The sequence below is a fragment of the Hirundo rustica genome, chromosome Z (assembly GCF_015227805.2).
Source record: "Hirundo rustica isolate bHirRus1 chromosome Z, bHirRus1.pri.v3, whole genome shotgun sequence".
In the NCBI taxonomy this organism is placed as follows: domain Eukaryota; kingdom Metazoa; phylum Chordata; class Aves; order Passeriformes; family Hirundinidae; genus Hirundo; species Hirundo rustica.
The window spans coordinates 55026457-55042012 of NC_053488.1; the positions used below are offsets into that span (position 1 = coordinate 55026457).

The window sequence follows — 15556 nt, forward strand, 5'->3', positions numbered from 1 at the left end:
ATAAATATCTGCTATATGTTTCCTCTGACTTTCTGGAACCTCTGCCTTATACAGATTTAAATAATCTGACAAAAAACTTCTGTACTTTTCCACCATAAAGAGAAGCATGATTAGGACATAAAAATACATGACCGAACATTTGAATTAAATGTACAAAAGCAAAACGGTGAGTTTTTTGCTTTGCTGACCCTTAGCACACATAATAGGTTTTCCTCCACGGAAATTGCTCAGGCTGTGAGATTAGTAATGGAATATTCAGGAACATAATTCATTCCCTAAAATTCAAATTTCAGCCCTTTTTATCAGCCACATATGAACCATTAACTCTGAAGTCAGTAAGGAAGACAGTAGACACTGTGCAGATCTAAAAATAAGGAGCTGAAAAGTGACAGAGCTGAACTCCTTCCATCAAAGAAAGAGCATCACTTTCATGACACTTTTAGTCTCTAAGTACCTTCCTGTGAAAGTCATCTGGGTATTAAAAAGCTAAGTGTTGCATAAATGACTATAATTTAAAGAAAAGCTCTTTTTTTTTTCTTTAAAAGTGGAAGATGTAAAACAGGCAAATTTAGAAACAAAGTTTCTGTTCACAGAGCAAGCACTGCAAAGAAGTAAAATTGTAAACATTCCCTTTTGTTCTACAGGTTTTAAACAATCTTGAAAGAGTCACTTCCTGGAGTCTGGTATTCCTTTAGTTCAGAAGCTCAGTTCTTGCCTGGATTTTAAAATGCATGCACTGGAAATTATAAATACAAAGTCATTTAACACAGAGATTGAGCTAGCTGGAAGTACTTGCTTGCAGTCATCACACACTTGGCTGCAATGCAAAATTATGTTCCACACCAGAAGTGACAGTCTATCATATAACTTATTCTTCTATCAACATACATAGGTGTTTTCCTGTTGGTATTAATGGAAAAGTTGGGACAAACTGTTATCTGGTAAACAACTTCTTCTGTATCCATAAAAATGAATCAGGAAATAAAACATTTCTTAAACAAGTGACCAATCTTTAATTCTGATTTTTAAATGCTACAGAAATTACTTTGAGAATTTTTCTATCAATACGTCTGTAACAGAAAACAGGAAGTCATAAAGTAGGCAGTGCAACTCCACAACATTATACGAAATGACAGATTTCTGTGTTAATTGTATGAAATAAAAAACAGGTCTTAGATTTACAAGTCTGTCACCCCTGAAGTTTAAAATTTTATTCCTAACAGGGAAGTATGAAATTTTATTAGGGGCTTATAAGGCATAATTTGACTTCTGATAACCTCTCAACATTATTCTAAGCATACAAAGCACGTCTTTACAAAGCACGTCTGACTTACTTTCATTAAAAATGTACTCAAATCCTTCCAAAGTATCAGGAAATTCAAGTGGTGGCTCATCTTTTTTCATTAGTTCATCCAAGTCTATTCTAGACAATAAATCTAAAAAGAGAAGAGAAGAAATTACATAATGCATGCTGTGTCTTTTATTTCCCTCGTAACACTGACAATACCTGTTTGCTGAGATTTGTAGGCAGAAGAATATCCAAATATTACTAAACACAGGACACTTCTGGGAAATCCTGTTCAAGGTTCAAATGCTGGAGTTCACTGCCCGTGGATGTACTCATTAATTTATTTATTTACGCACCTGTTTATCTCTACGTTAAACTAAAACCGTCCAGAAACAGGGAAGTCACCAAAGACATAGCGATTTCTTTCAATGATTCATTACCTCAATGTTACAAATTAAGTCTCTGTGGTTATGCATTACAGTTTTAACATCAAGTTCTCTAGCTTCAGTTTCAAATCATTGATAGGGTCTTGATTGCCTTCTCAAGGAGTTCAGATTATCTGATGCACATCATTCAACTGGCATTTACCAGCTGCATGACCACACCAGTCCTCAGCCCCTCCTCTGATACCCAGACTGTTAGACCTGAATCCTTCTCTCAACCACCTCTTTTAATAGCTGTCAAGGTAGAGAAAACTCCCATCCATTTTGTAGCACACATCCTTTTCAGATCAGGACTGTACGGCCTGGTACTGCCTGCAGTCACTAATGCAAGTAGACTAAAATTAGCATAATCTACATTCTTTACCCTAGATTTAAGGATTTATATTTAATCAGAGGCAAACTTATGGGGACATCTTTACATCTACATGTAATTACCAAACAATTACGACATACACAGGTAACAGTGTACAGTATCTCCTCTCCTCATTGCAGTGCTATGCTTCTAATATATTTTCTGACTATTAATTTAAAAAAAAAAAAAAAATCAAGAAACAATTCAGCAGGATTTTACCAAAACATATTTTCCTACTTCTTCGTTACATGAAATTCAAGACCACATAAACATTCTTTTCAGGAGTGCTAAACTGGCTTTGAACTATTATTATTTCATAAATCAACATACCATGTGTTACCAAGGAAATACATTAGGTGTTCAAAGTATATTTATTTTTACCTTTATTATTATCCAACGCTGTAGCTCAAAGAAAAGAAAACAGTTTGAAAAGACTAATTTTAAGTTTCATTTGTCACTAACTATGTTTCCATCTTTGTATTACTTAAAACAATTATTTCTGCACCACTACTTTTGCTTGATCTTGTTGCAAGTAGGCTACCCACATTACCTGAGCTTAGGATTGACACATTCAACAGTTTGAAATTTCTATTGTTTAAAATGTACTGAAAATTATCTTCAACATTCTTGAGAGTTCCTTGACCTGCTCTTCTACAATTCCTCAAGTTCACTTTACATTTATTCCAGCATCCATGATTGTTGCCAACTCTTCTTTCTGAGTGATTCCACAGGGCAAAGCTGGAGGTTCAAAAGCCATCTACTATGGCTGCTGAAATTCAACATCTTTCGAACAAATATCATGGTTTCTGAGTATATATCTTTGTACATAACACCAGACACTGACTGGATGATTCTAAATCTGGCTTTCTCAGCCATAGCTCACTTTTACACCACATCTGTTTAATAGCAAGTCACAGGAAATTCAATTCATACAAGAAATCATGTGTTAGTTCTTGTGCACTGTACTTTGAAAGTTCTGCAGAAGCTCCTTTGGTTCTCAACCAAATGATACGGAAAAATAATTTTGTCAAAGAAGTCTCCCACAATTGGATGTAAAAAGTGTGTCTTTTCCTCCTCTGTAGTCTGACAAAATCAAGGTAGCAAACAGTCTTTAGCACATCTTTCTCTCCTTCATGAAGAAACTCCAGTCACACTACATCCCTAAAATTAAATTTCACTCAAATTTCCATACTTCTTACTGTGATGTATTTGGAGATGTATTTACACAGAAGTGTCACTATACAACAAAATGTCAATCTCCTGAGTATCAAGAACCATAGTATATGAAGTAAATTATGCTTATGCTCAGTATGTACAGCTTGTCATAATTTACAGCTTTCCTCAGACATTGAGGAAGACTGCACCTGTTCTGAGCTGCAACCACTGACACAGCGACTTTCTTCTTGTGCAACTTTTCAATATAAAATATAAAGTGTCTTACAACTTTGTGATTCTTTCCAAATCTGATCGACCATTCTCACCTAAGGTCTTGGACTTTCTAACTCAATTTGAGCTAGTTTAACAGAGCTGAAAACAGTGATCTGCAGGAGACCTTCTATAGCTAAATGGAAAATCACTCGATCACATCAATGACACTAATCCTTAACGATAATCAAATTAATGCCATGTATAAAATGGGAGTTTTACTTCCAAACCTGAATTATAACTTCCTCAAAAGAAACTAATTGGACAGAACTGACACAAACTTTGAAAAAAGCAATACACAGGTTTTCACCAAAGACTTCACAAAAACTCAGGGCAACTGAAGAAATACCATCTATCATCACATATAATGGAACACCATTTCGTCATAATTCTTTGATAGAAATCCGGGATGTACACTGGAGTGGCAAGTTATGTTATTTTTTCTCCTCTGAAAGACAATTTAGAATACAACTGTATGATGAAAGCACTTTAAATTAATGTTTGGTTAGCTTACTTGTAGGTCTAACCAACTTCATGTACTTCCAAAGCTGAAAGCCACTATCTAAAATATGCCCCTTACATAATTTATTTTTTCACCCTAAATCATTTAGATATATTTATTTTTTAAAACATACAAAGGGAACTTTATAAAACCAATATGGAAATCAATGATCTGAAAACCTCTTCCCTTTTAGCATCCTAGTCCAAGAGATTTTTAAAAGCTGTAATTCGGTTGTATATCTATGATACAAAAGCAAAACTTCCGAAAACTAAGAACACAAAAGCACCGGTCAGCTTTCTAAACAGACAATTATGAAAATGTTAAAAAGCAATGAATAGTTTATTCTGTTACTCCTTACCACATGCCATTATGCTTTATACCACCTTATGAAAATACCCATAAGTGGACACACCGTTAGACAATAAGCACTAGCACAGGTACACTACAAGTTTCTTCTAGTACTGTAAATCCCAAGCTCTAACTCATAACTATATCATATTATTTTCCTTTCCTTAACAATCATTTCTGAAATGTCAATATATGTTAAAAAAAAGGTGAAAAATACTCATACCCTTTAATGCAGTGGTCTTCTCTTTTTCATCTGGACTTCCTTGCTGGAGCTGAGCCATCATTTACCCAGCTATCAACAAGTTTAGAAATACTGTGGTAAATGTAGATTAATATTCAAAGGACAATCTGAAAAAGAACAAGATTTGTAAATTAATAAATTTACTGACTTCTTCAATAGCCCTTGTCTGCTACTGTTTAGATAGCAAAAAAAAAAAAAAAAAAAAATCGGAGTATTATAAGTTCAAAGTCTGACCAAGTTTGGTTAAAGATTCAAGTTCACAAGAATGAGCAATACTTCTCCCTAATCCTAAAAGGAATTCTACCTAATTAAAACTACTTTTGTGATTCTAATGCAGCATCAGTAAACAATAAGCCTTGTACAGAAGCACAACATCTGCAAGTCCCAAATGAAAGATACAAGAGAAAAACCCAATACAATCAACAGAACTTCCACAATCTTTACAGATTTACTTCATCAATTAACTTCACTTTGTTGTAATTACTATACTATATAGTTTTGTTTTAGTAAAGCTACATGAAGCACACAATTTTAAGTCAGTGATTTCCACAATACATTATTTGCATTGAAATATATTTGTATTGTAGATGCATTGAAATACAAAGCTACATTTGTCCAGCTACACAACACATCTCAGTGTATTCAAGACAAGACTTTACACACAAATTCTATTTCCAAATTTCTCCTACTGCACAGAAGGCAACCCAGACATTCAAATCCACAGACTCTTTCATCTTGAGTCTGACACCAAGGGAGTGAACTACCAAATCACAGCTGCTTCCTCCTTCTCAATAAAATTACTTCAATGCATTGAATTCTTATTCCCTTAATCCTTTTTTGGTTCTTTGTTTTATCTGTCAGTCATTACCAACTTGTTTTATTATTCTCCCTCATGTACTTTTATCATTGACGAGCTTGCATGAACTCTGTCTCTATTGTAATTTATCAAAACAGCAACAGGATTCACCAACTGTACTACTGGCTCCCTAACACTTAGACCTGCAAGAAAAAAACCCAAAACGGTTTAAGTAACAGCAGTTCATTGTATAGACAGCAGACAAAAATAAATAATAAAGATTACTTCTCTATTCTACACAGAGAAAACCTATTAAACATTTTCTTGTATATTAAAGGAGTAATACAGCAATTTAAGGGGACATTAGTTATTAACTAAGGAGAGGGTTTGAGGGATTGCTGTGATTTGGTTTTTTAAACTTGTGGGTCTAGAAAGTCCAATAATCCATTTTACAAGCTGGAACTATGGCAGACTTTTGACACCTTCCTTTGTAAAGGCTGCTCAGACAAAGCTGATGGGAAACAGCAATACACTACAAGAAAGAGTCTTTTATAAGCACAATTGCACAAGGAAAGCTCTGTTTATATTGTGTACTTCATAAATTACAGTTAGTTAAAATGTGTATCTTTTGTCTAACACTTTAGCACCACTCATAACAAAAGCAATCACAAAAATAACAGCAAAACCACTGAGATTTTTTTGTGCATTTTATAGCCTGTTGTCAATGTAAATATTAAAGCGAATCAAATGTTGATTCCCATACATGGATGGTATTAAATATTTTGCTCAGATGCTTCCAAGCAGTCCATTAAAAGGACTATCAAATACAAAATCCTGTCCATCTTGTTTGTACATTTGCAGCACAAACCCAAAATATTCTGCATAGTAGTATATTCTAGAAAATTCCAGTATATTCTAGCAAAGTACATAGAAAAGAAAGTAATTTCAGTTAAAATTATTCAAAGAGATAAAAAATGACAATGACAGTGTTTTGTAATAGCCCAGATTAAAATCACTCTAGTCATATGAAATGGAGTGGTTCTCCCTATATAACATTTTAAAATTCATAATTTGGTATAAGTAAGTTAATGCAGCTAACAAAATACATACAGGTCCTCAAAGATTTGTTGTAAGCCAAGCGGAGAAACATAAAATCTATCTGAACAGATTTACCTTGGAAAGCAAGGCCCCATCCCCTGATCAGATAAATCAATACAGAGATCAAGAATCCTTGCCATTCTTGTCTCTGCCATGGATACCATTCCCCTTCCTTTAACTGATGAAGACCTTGCCACTGAGTAGATCACAGTTCAACTGCAAAGCTAAAAACATCAAAATAAATAAATAAATCTGAATTTAGCTTAGAGATAGAATTTACAGTTCTTTTTGACAAAGTAAAAACTGTTACAGCAGCCACTGGAGGGAGGACTTGATATCATAATAAGGATGGAACAAGCACACATTACGTTTATGCATTGTTTCTGTGAATACAGGATTTTCTGGAATCCCTCACTGATACTTGTTTAATTAACAAAGAAATAAATTACTTGAGAGAGTTGGATTTCTGTTCTTTGACAAAGAGAGAGGTGCCAAATCCACTACTGATGGTACAAAAATGAACAATTATGAAGCTGAGTGGTTCCATATAGGCAAAGCAGTAACTGCAGTTTATTCTAGACATTAATTTCAAACTACAGTTTATTCTAGGCATTAATTTCAAACCCCAGTGATTCTCAACTGCATATACTGACCACTTCACATAATTCATGAATGTCATCAAGTTTCTTGTAATAAATACTGACTTTAAATGTGCTAATATTCTTAAAAATGTTATTCATACCATTACTTAGATGAGTCTTTTGAAAACTCCTCTGTGGCTTTTGGGATTTTTGTATTAGTTACACGTAGCAAGCATACATCCTAAAGCACAAGTTACTATTTCACCCGAAGAAATAGTTACAGCAAATGTTTATATATATTTACTTGTATGTATCTTGCCTATGCATGAAAACTTGCTTATGCAGAAAGAATTCTGACACAAAATATCTTATACATATTCTGTGCCTCTTTATCTCCATCCCCAGCAATACTTAAGATATCTGACACAGAAATATTCTGGTTTCATGGTTTCACATGAGACAGTGAGGCTGCATTTTCATTATACTTCTGCTTATGTAATTACAGAAACTGGAGGACTCAGAAACAAATGGTCAGTAAATTAATTTTTTTAAAAATGCACACCTAAGAGAACATATGCATTTTGTTGCCTGTAAAGCAGTATTGGAAGTTTGGACTACAGACCTTGTGATGGCATAACAGTAGTATTTTTTAAATCAAACCAGACACTACATCATATCCATACATATGGATACACAGATTTCAACATACTTAAAATATTCTTCATTGTGCAAATGCAGACAGAAGTGTGACAAATCACACAGTATATGATTTTGCCCTAAATTAGCAATACCTGAAGCTAAATCAATATTACAAATATTTCAAATAACGGCTATAAATTGTTGTAGTGTTACAACAAGACAGAAAAAAGAAGAAAACACACAAGTGCCTTCAAACAGCACAAATCCTTCAGGCTTATCTGGACACCAAATGAGGAAGTGTTATCAGCATACTTCTTTGTACTGCGCTCCTTTATTAGAATATAATAGAACACGAGTCTTACTCTTTGTAAACTGACATCCCGAGTAGGCTAGGAGCAAGTATGGGTTAGATTTGTATAATGTGGCTGATGACTGACTAAGACCCAACTTTTCTTCAGAGATGGCTGGGTGACAGTTTGCCTCCAGTCCCTTGCTGGTACTGATTCAACAAAGCAAAAAAATTCAATAACTTAATCTTAGCAGTATTTTCTGTCTAATTAGATTTTATCTTTTCCCACTTTTAGGCACTACATATGGCATCAACAACAACTGCATCAATTAAGGTCGTACTTCACTTTCCCTTACTTAAAAGACCATATTTTTAAGTGCTTATCGGTTTACTCAACTTCAGCTCTGCAGAGCTATTATTTCCAGTCTCCCTTAGACTAAGTGGTTTTGAAAATGTCTGTAGTATAAGAAGGTTCTAAGACAGCATCTTGTGCTCAGTTCTGATGATGTTAATGAGCAGCTACAGCATCTCCATGTTAGAGATCAGAGGATCAGCTTAGTAGTGTGTGCTTCTTGCCATTAATTACCCTTAAAACCTGTCCTGCTCTGCTGAGGTTAAAATGGCTTTTATCACATATTTAACACAGACTTACTAAGACTTACTAGAATTTCAAGAAAATTTACCTAGTTGTCCAGAGCATGCTCCATACTACTGCAAAAGGCAGAGGAAAGACGTACAGGAAGGGGATTAATAAATGCTAGAAGGGCAGATGTAACCACTTAGAATACGGCAATGATCCTAAGGTTCCTGAATCTCTGTACCACCAAATGGTGGTAGAACTTCCTGATAAAGTACATGACTGCAGTCAGCACTAAAGTTAGATATATTTCCACAGTAACCACCTTCCAATTTTATTTATCCGAGATATTTATTTATCAAACAACAGATGACTAGAGCCATATGCATTAGCCATGTGTCAGCAATTCAACTATTTACACCAAGCAGAGTCATCACAATCCCACACAATGAGATTTTAATGACTCTGGTTTAACTTCCTTGAAATGCTGGAAAGTACCTTCATAAACATACCCATATTAACACAAGAAAAAAAACATGTCAAAATAACAGAAAAAGAGGCAGCGCAATCTCAACATAACCTCTGTAATGTTGACAATATAATGGTATAGCAACCAAACACAAGATACCAAATGATTGTCTGCAGCAACAACAGCTTTGAGTGCTTGCACTAGTTTTCTCTGGGAGAGAGTGAGTTTTCTTTGTAGTAGTATGTAGAGTTTGGATTTGTGCTGAAAACAACATCAATAACACCGCAGAGCAATGTTGACACAGCATCAAGGGCTCTCCTGCTTCCATGTGCTGCCCTGCCAGCAGGCAGGCTTGGGTGTGCAGTAAGCTGGGAGGGGACACAAGCAAGAGAGCTGAGACCAACTAACCACATGATAACATACTCAGCAATAAAAACTTGGAAAAGAAGAAACAGGGAATGTGTGGAATGATGGTGTTGGTCTTCCCAAATTACCATTACATGTGATGAAGCTGTGCTTTCCTGAGCATGGCTGAATATTTTACAATTGTTTGTTTTGCTCTGCTGGTCTGCACAGCTTTTACCTTCCCTATAAAACTGTCTTTATCTCAATCCATGAGTTTTCTCACTTTTATCCTTTGAGTTCTTTGCCCCATCCACTGTTTGGAGAGTGAAGAAGTAGCCAGAGGAAGGACTTGGCTGCCTATTGTGACTAATCCACAACACAACAATACAGTACCTTCTTAAATACACAAACTATCAATAATTAGGTGTACAAGACACTACTTCTGTTGAGGTAGACAGTTAAATCAGGCCAACTCTGGAGACAGAAAAAGTTACCCTGCAGTGAAGGAAGAAGAATGCTGCTGAGAGAATCCTGTTCAGAGAAGGAATTTGCAGGTGACTTTTACCCAACGCCTGAGAAATAGTGTTTTCAGATAACCTTTTTTTTTTGTATATTTCTCCTTCTCCATGCAGGAAATTCAGCCTGGATTCCTGCTTTAAGAACTTCAAAGAACCTTCTTTAGCTTTCCCAATCTCAATTCCCAAGATGAATGTACACTGATGAGTAAGACATTCATTTTAAGATGCCTTCACCATCATCTTCCTCTAAAAGGTCAGAGAGAATCCCTCACAAACAGCAGATTTGAGGGAAAATCAAGGAATTAATGTTTATGAGGAACTAACATCCCACAATTGAAGCATCGGGAAAAGCCCATGTAACACGTAATAACACTACAATTAGCAGATGATTTTATTTCATGGGCCTATATAGCAGCTGGTAAGGAAAAAAAACCCAAAACATTGAGACAATAAAACTGTTTGGAAAACAGTTGTGTGAAATGCTCCTTATTTACAGAATCAGGTTTTCCAGGCAGTGTACATTACAAGGAGCTATGAGGACTTGGTAGGACATTATTTCATAATATAGCTGAAATTGCCCTGTGATAGTTCATAAAAACAATGGGTTTCGATGAGATTAAGATGCTTGTACTTTGCACTTTTGGGATTTTGACTTGGAATATGGAGCAGAGAAGACTGACTCTCAATAGCCTCACCTTTGCACATACTAAGCAGTTGCAGGACAAAGCCAGATTTTTTTTTTTTTTTCCAAATACCATATTTTCTCAAGCAATCCCATGAGTTATCTGGGAGAGAAAAATGCCTCTGAACAGAGAAACACCTGAACACTATTAAAAGAGTCTTCTTTTACAAGAGACACCAAAGTAATTTTCCAGAGTGCCACAGAAGAAAGAAGCCAGAAAACTTTAGGGAAATGGTTTCTGCTTAGAACACCATCAAAAGCTGCTAAAAAACCCTAGACATGTGCCTATGTGTCTAGTGCTTTAAAATCCCTTTTTTCCCCTTTCCTCCTTTGCTCTTCAGTAACAGCATGACTTTACGAGGGACTGTCTGCCATGAACTGAATACTCCTGAAAAGAACACATACAAATCAGATGGAAATGCAGTGAATCCAGGTTTGTAGCCCAGATCTTTATAAACAGCAAGGTATTTCTGATTCTGCTCCAGACTCTGCGCTGAGAGGTGCACAAAAGGAGACTAAAGAAAGGTAAGAGGTGCATTCAGTTTTCTACAACACATCCATTTCCTCCAACATCTTCTTGAATGACCACATGCAAATATATATCACAAGCTCACTTGACTACTCTGCATCTCATGCAAATACTGCAGACAACACAAAAATATATAAAACAGATGGATGCTATGCAGAATCAAATCATACACAACCAAAAAGAGTATGCAGGGCTACTGAAGACATCAGCTCATTGTCAAGTTACCTTATTTCAGAATCAGACTAAAAAGCCCAAATCCCCATAGTGTACATACCTCTTATTTGAGGCAGTGTCTGCCTCAAGAGATCTGCCTTACAGCTCTTCCCACAGCTTTTCTTCCTGTAGAACACTTGCTTCTTCAGTGTTTATGATTTCTGCAAGCTTTACTAATACAGTGTCTCAGCTGTCTTTGCTCTGCCCTCTGCCTGAGAGGCAGCATGGGCTGTATGGCCAGCCGAACCAAGTACAGCTATACCAAGCTTAATTTCAACTACCTGGCAAGCAAAGCAAATAGCCCTGTGAAACACCTGCAGTCCTCATATCTGCTTCTGCTGGATTGTCATAAAGTAGCACTATAACATACATATACACATATATTATATATAATGTGAAAAATAAAAATGCATTATTCCTTTTAGCTCATATTTAAATAAACTTGATATTTTTATTCTGACTGCATCAAACTTGCATTTTTAATTTTTTTCCACATCAGCACATTTTTTTCTTTCATGAAACACTGGAAAGAATAAAAATTTTTTTAAAATGCAGGTAAATTTTATTTTCTTTGCTGGTTTAGCTTTAAAAACTGAAAACGAAATATTTATGTAAAAAAATATTCCATCAATTGACTGTCAGTAATTCTAACCACACTTCTTTATAGACAATCTGCTACTGCCTAATCTACAATCTTGCTATCTCTGCCCAGAGGCACAACTGACAAAAAAGTTGTAACCACAGCATCATAGAGAAGTCCAGGCTGGGAAAGATCTTTGGAAATTATCTAGTCTCCAACCTTCTCCAACCCTAACCCTATTTCATGAGGTTTTAACAGGGCTTTACATCAAGTAAGCTATGGTGCTGCCAAGATGAGCCTTAAATATTTCCAGTGAGGGACATTCCACCATGCTTTTCAGAAACTTACTCCAGTGTTTAGTTATTTCTAACAGATTTCCTTTTTCCTATTCTGAGATGAAATTTCTGCTCTCAATATTCATCCTTCTGAGCAGAAAACAGCTTCTCTTTCACAACTGTCTTCTACGTACTGGATGACTGATGAAACCCCTCCAAGCTGTCTCTCCACTGAGGTACTGGAACATGTACACAGGAAGGTAGTGAAGCTGGTGAAGGGTCTGGAGTACAGGTATTATAAGCATCGCCTGAGGAAGCTAGGCACGTTTAGCCTGGAGAAAAGGAGAAAAGAAGGTTCAGGGAGACCTTTTTGCTCTCTACAGCAACATGGGGGCTGTTTTTTTCACAAATAACAAGAGAAAATGGCCTCAAGATGCGTAAAGGGAGGTTTAGATCAGGTATTAGAACAATTTTTCTGAAAGGGCTGTCAAACACTGGAACAGGCTGCCTGGGGTAGTGGTGGAATCACCATTCCTGGAGGGATTTACAAGATGTGTGGATGCAGCACTTAGGAAAGTAGTTTCTGGTGGAACTTGGCAGAGCTGGGCTAACAGTTAAAATCAAAGATATCTTTTCCAACCTAAACAATTTCTTTGAACTTTTCTCCAAATGTTGAGTTCTCTAACTTGCTAATCATACTTCTGACATACAAATCATCCTGTTGGCCATCTGCTGCACCTTCTCCAATTTTTCATCAATTTCTCTCTTGAAATCAGGGGACAAACCAGACACAATACCCTAGCACATCTCTTACCAGTACCGGAGAATCAGTTTGATTTCATTGCCACAAAGCCACATTGTTCAGCTTGCCATCCACCAGTGCCCTCAGCTTCTTTTAAGCACAACATCCCAGCTAGTCATACTACAATCTGCCTGCTGTTTGGGAATTATACCATTGTCACTGCACAACTTTACACATCTTTTTTAAGTGCTATGCAATTCCTCCTGGCCTAGTCTTCCTACATGAGGGATTACTGTTGTCTACAAATACAGATGATAATTATGGCAATGAATCTGGTAATTTCATTTGCACCTTTGATTTGAAAGCCAGAAGGAAAAAATGTGGAACTAACTGAAGTGCTCTCGATCCTTTTGCCATACATACTCATAGCTTTTACTTGCCATGCTATAAAGCAAAGTCCTTGGAAAAATTAAATACTACTTGTTTGATTAACTACTTCAATGAGGCTAAACAGATGTATCCATGGGACTGGTTTGGCCTTAAGCCTAAATACTCTGTCGTAACAGTAATCACTAAAAGACCTGAGCTAAACGTGGAGGTTGGAGGCCGCTTGGGGCACACTGATCATGAAATTATAGAATTCTTGATAATTGGTGAAATAAGGAGAAATATCAATAAAATCTCTACACTGGACTTCCGGAGGGCAGACTTTGGCCTATTTAAGAGACTTATTCAGAGAATTCCTTGGGAAACAGTCCTTGAAAACAAAGGAGTCCAGGAGAGATGGGTGTGCTTCAAGACGGAAATCTTGAGGGCACAGGAACAGACTGTCCCTGTGTGCCGAAAGATGAGTCGACGAGGCAAATGTCCAGTCTGGATGAGCAATGAGGTTTTGAAGGAACTTAGAAATAAAAAAAAGATTTATCATCTTTTTAAGGAGGGACTGATTTCTCAGGAAGTATTTAAGGGAGCTGCTAGGGCGTGTAGAAAAAAAATCAGGGAGGCCAAAGCCCAGTTTGAACTTAACTTGGCAACTTCTGTTAAAAACAATAAAAAAAGTTTTTACAAATATATCAATGATAAAAGGAAGGGTATAACCAACCTCGGTTCCTTATTGGATGAGGCAGGCAACTTAGTAACTAAAGATGAGGAAAAAGCGGAAATGCTTAATGCCTTCTTTGCCTCAGTCTTTATTGGTAGGACAGCTTATCCTCAAGACAACTGTCCTCAGGGGTTGGTAGGTGGTGCCAGGGATCAGAATGGTCTTCTTGTTTTCCAAGAGGAGGCAGTCAGAGAACTGCTGGGACACTTGGATATTTATAAATCAATGGGACCAGATGGGATCCACCCTAGGGTGATGAGGGAGCTGGAAGATGAGCTTGCGAAGCCGCTCTCCATCATTTATCAGGAGTCGCGGCTCACTGGCGAGGTTCCAGGCGATTGGAAACTGGCCAATGTGACACCCATTTACAAAAAAGGTAGGAAGGAGGATCCTGGTAATTACAGGCCAGTCAGCCTGACCTCAGTACCAGGTAAGATAACGGAGCAGTTCATACTGAGTGCTATCACACAGCACTTACAAGATGGCCAGGGTATCAGACCCAGTCAACATGGGTTTACAAAGGGTAGGTCATGTTTCACCAACCTGGTCTCCTTCCATGACCAGGTAACTCGTCTGGTAGATGCAGGAAAGGCTGTGGATGTCGTCTATTTAGACTTCAGCAAGGCCTTTGACACTGTCTCCCACAGCATACTCCTAGATAAGCTGGCGGCCCATGGCTTGGACAGGGGCACTCTTCGCTGGGTTAGGAACTGGCTGGATGGCCGGGCCCAGAGAGTGATGGTGAATGGTGCAGCATCCAGCTGGCGACCAGTCACCAGTGGTGTCCCTCAGGGGTCTGTATTGGGACCAGTTCTATTTAATATTTTTATAGACGACATGGATGAGGGCATTGAGTCCTTCATTAGTAAATTTGCAGACGACACTAAGCTGGGAGCTTGTGTTGATCCACTGGAAGGGAGGAGGGCTCTGCAGAGAGACCTAGATCGGTTGGATGAATGGGCAGAGTCCAACAGCATGAAGTTTAATAAGTCTAAGTGTCGAGTTCTACATTTTGGCCACAAAAATCCCCTACAGCATTACAGGCTGGGGACAGTGTGGCTGGACAGTGTTCAGGCGGAAAGGGACCTGGGGGTGCTGTTCGACAGCCGGCTGGATATGAGCCAGCAATGTGCCTTGGTGGCCAAGAAGGCCAATGGCATCCTGGCCTGCATTAGGAATTGTGTGACTAGCAGGAGTAGGGAGGTCATTCTTCCCCTGTACTCGGCACTGGTGAGACCACATCTTGAGTACTGTGTCCAGTTCTGGGCCCCTCAGTTCAGGAAGGATATTGAGATGCTTGAGTGTGTCCAGAGGAGGGCAACGAGGCTGGTGAGAGGCTTGGAACACAAGCCCTATGAGGAACGTTTGAAGGAGCTGGGGTTGTTTAGCCTGGAGAAGAGGAGGCTTAGAGGTGACCTTATTACTCTCTACAACTTCCTGAAGGGAGGTTGTAGACAGGTGGGGGTCGATCTCTTCCATCGGGCAGCAACTGACAGAACAAGGGGACACAGTCTCAAGCTAC

General features: G+C 37.7%; 1 protein-coding gene across 2 annotated transcripts in view; it reads right to left on the minus strand.

Annotated features, from left to right (window-relative positions):
* The window catches only part of FAM172A (family with sequence similarity 172 member A), a 278356-nt gene that overhangs the window by 249430 nt on the left and 13370 nt on the right, over positions 1–15556 (minus strand). For both annotated transcript variants that reach the window (XM_040090728.1, XM_040090727.1), the window contains exons 2-3: positions 4582–4706; positions 1335–1436 (exon numbers count right to left, since the gene is read on the minus strand). In XM_040090728.1, coding sequence (XP_039946662.1) covers positions 1335–1436; positions 4582–4642 — 163 coding nt within the window. In that variant the 5' untranslated portion in view covers positions 4643–4706. The remainder of the gene's footprint in view (positions 1–1334; positions 1437–4581; positions 4707–15556) is intronic.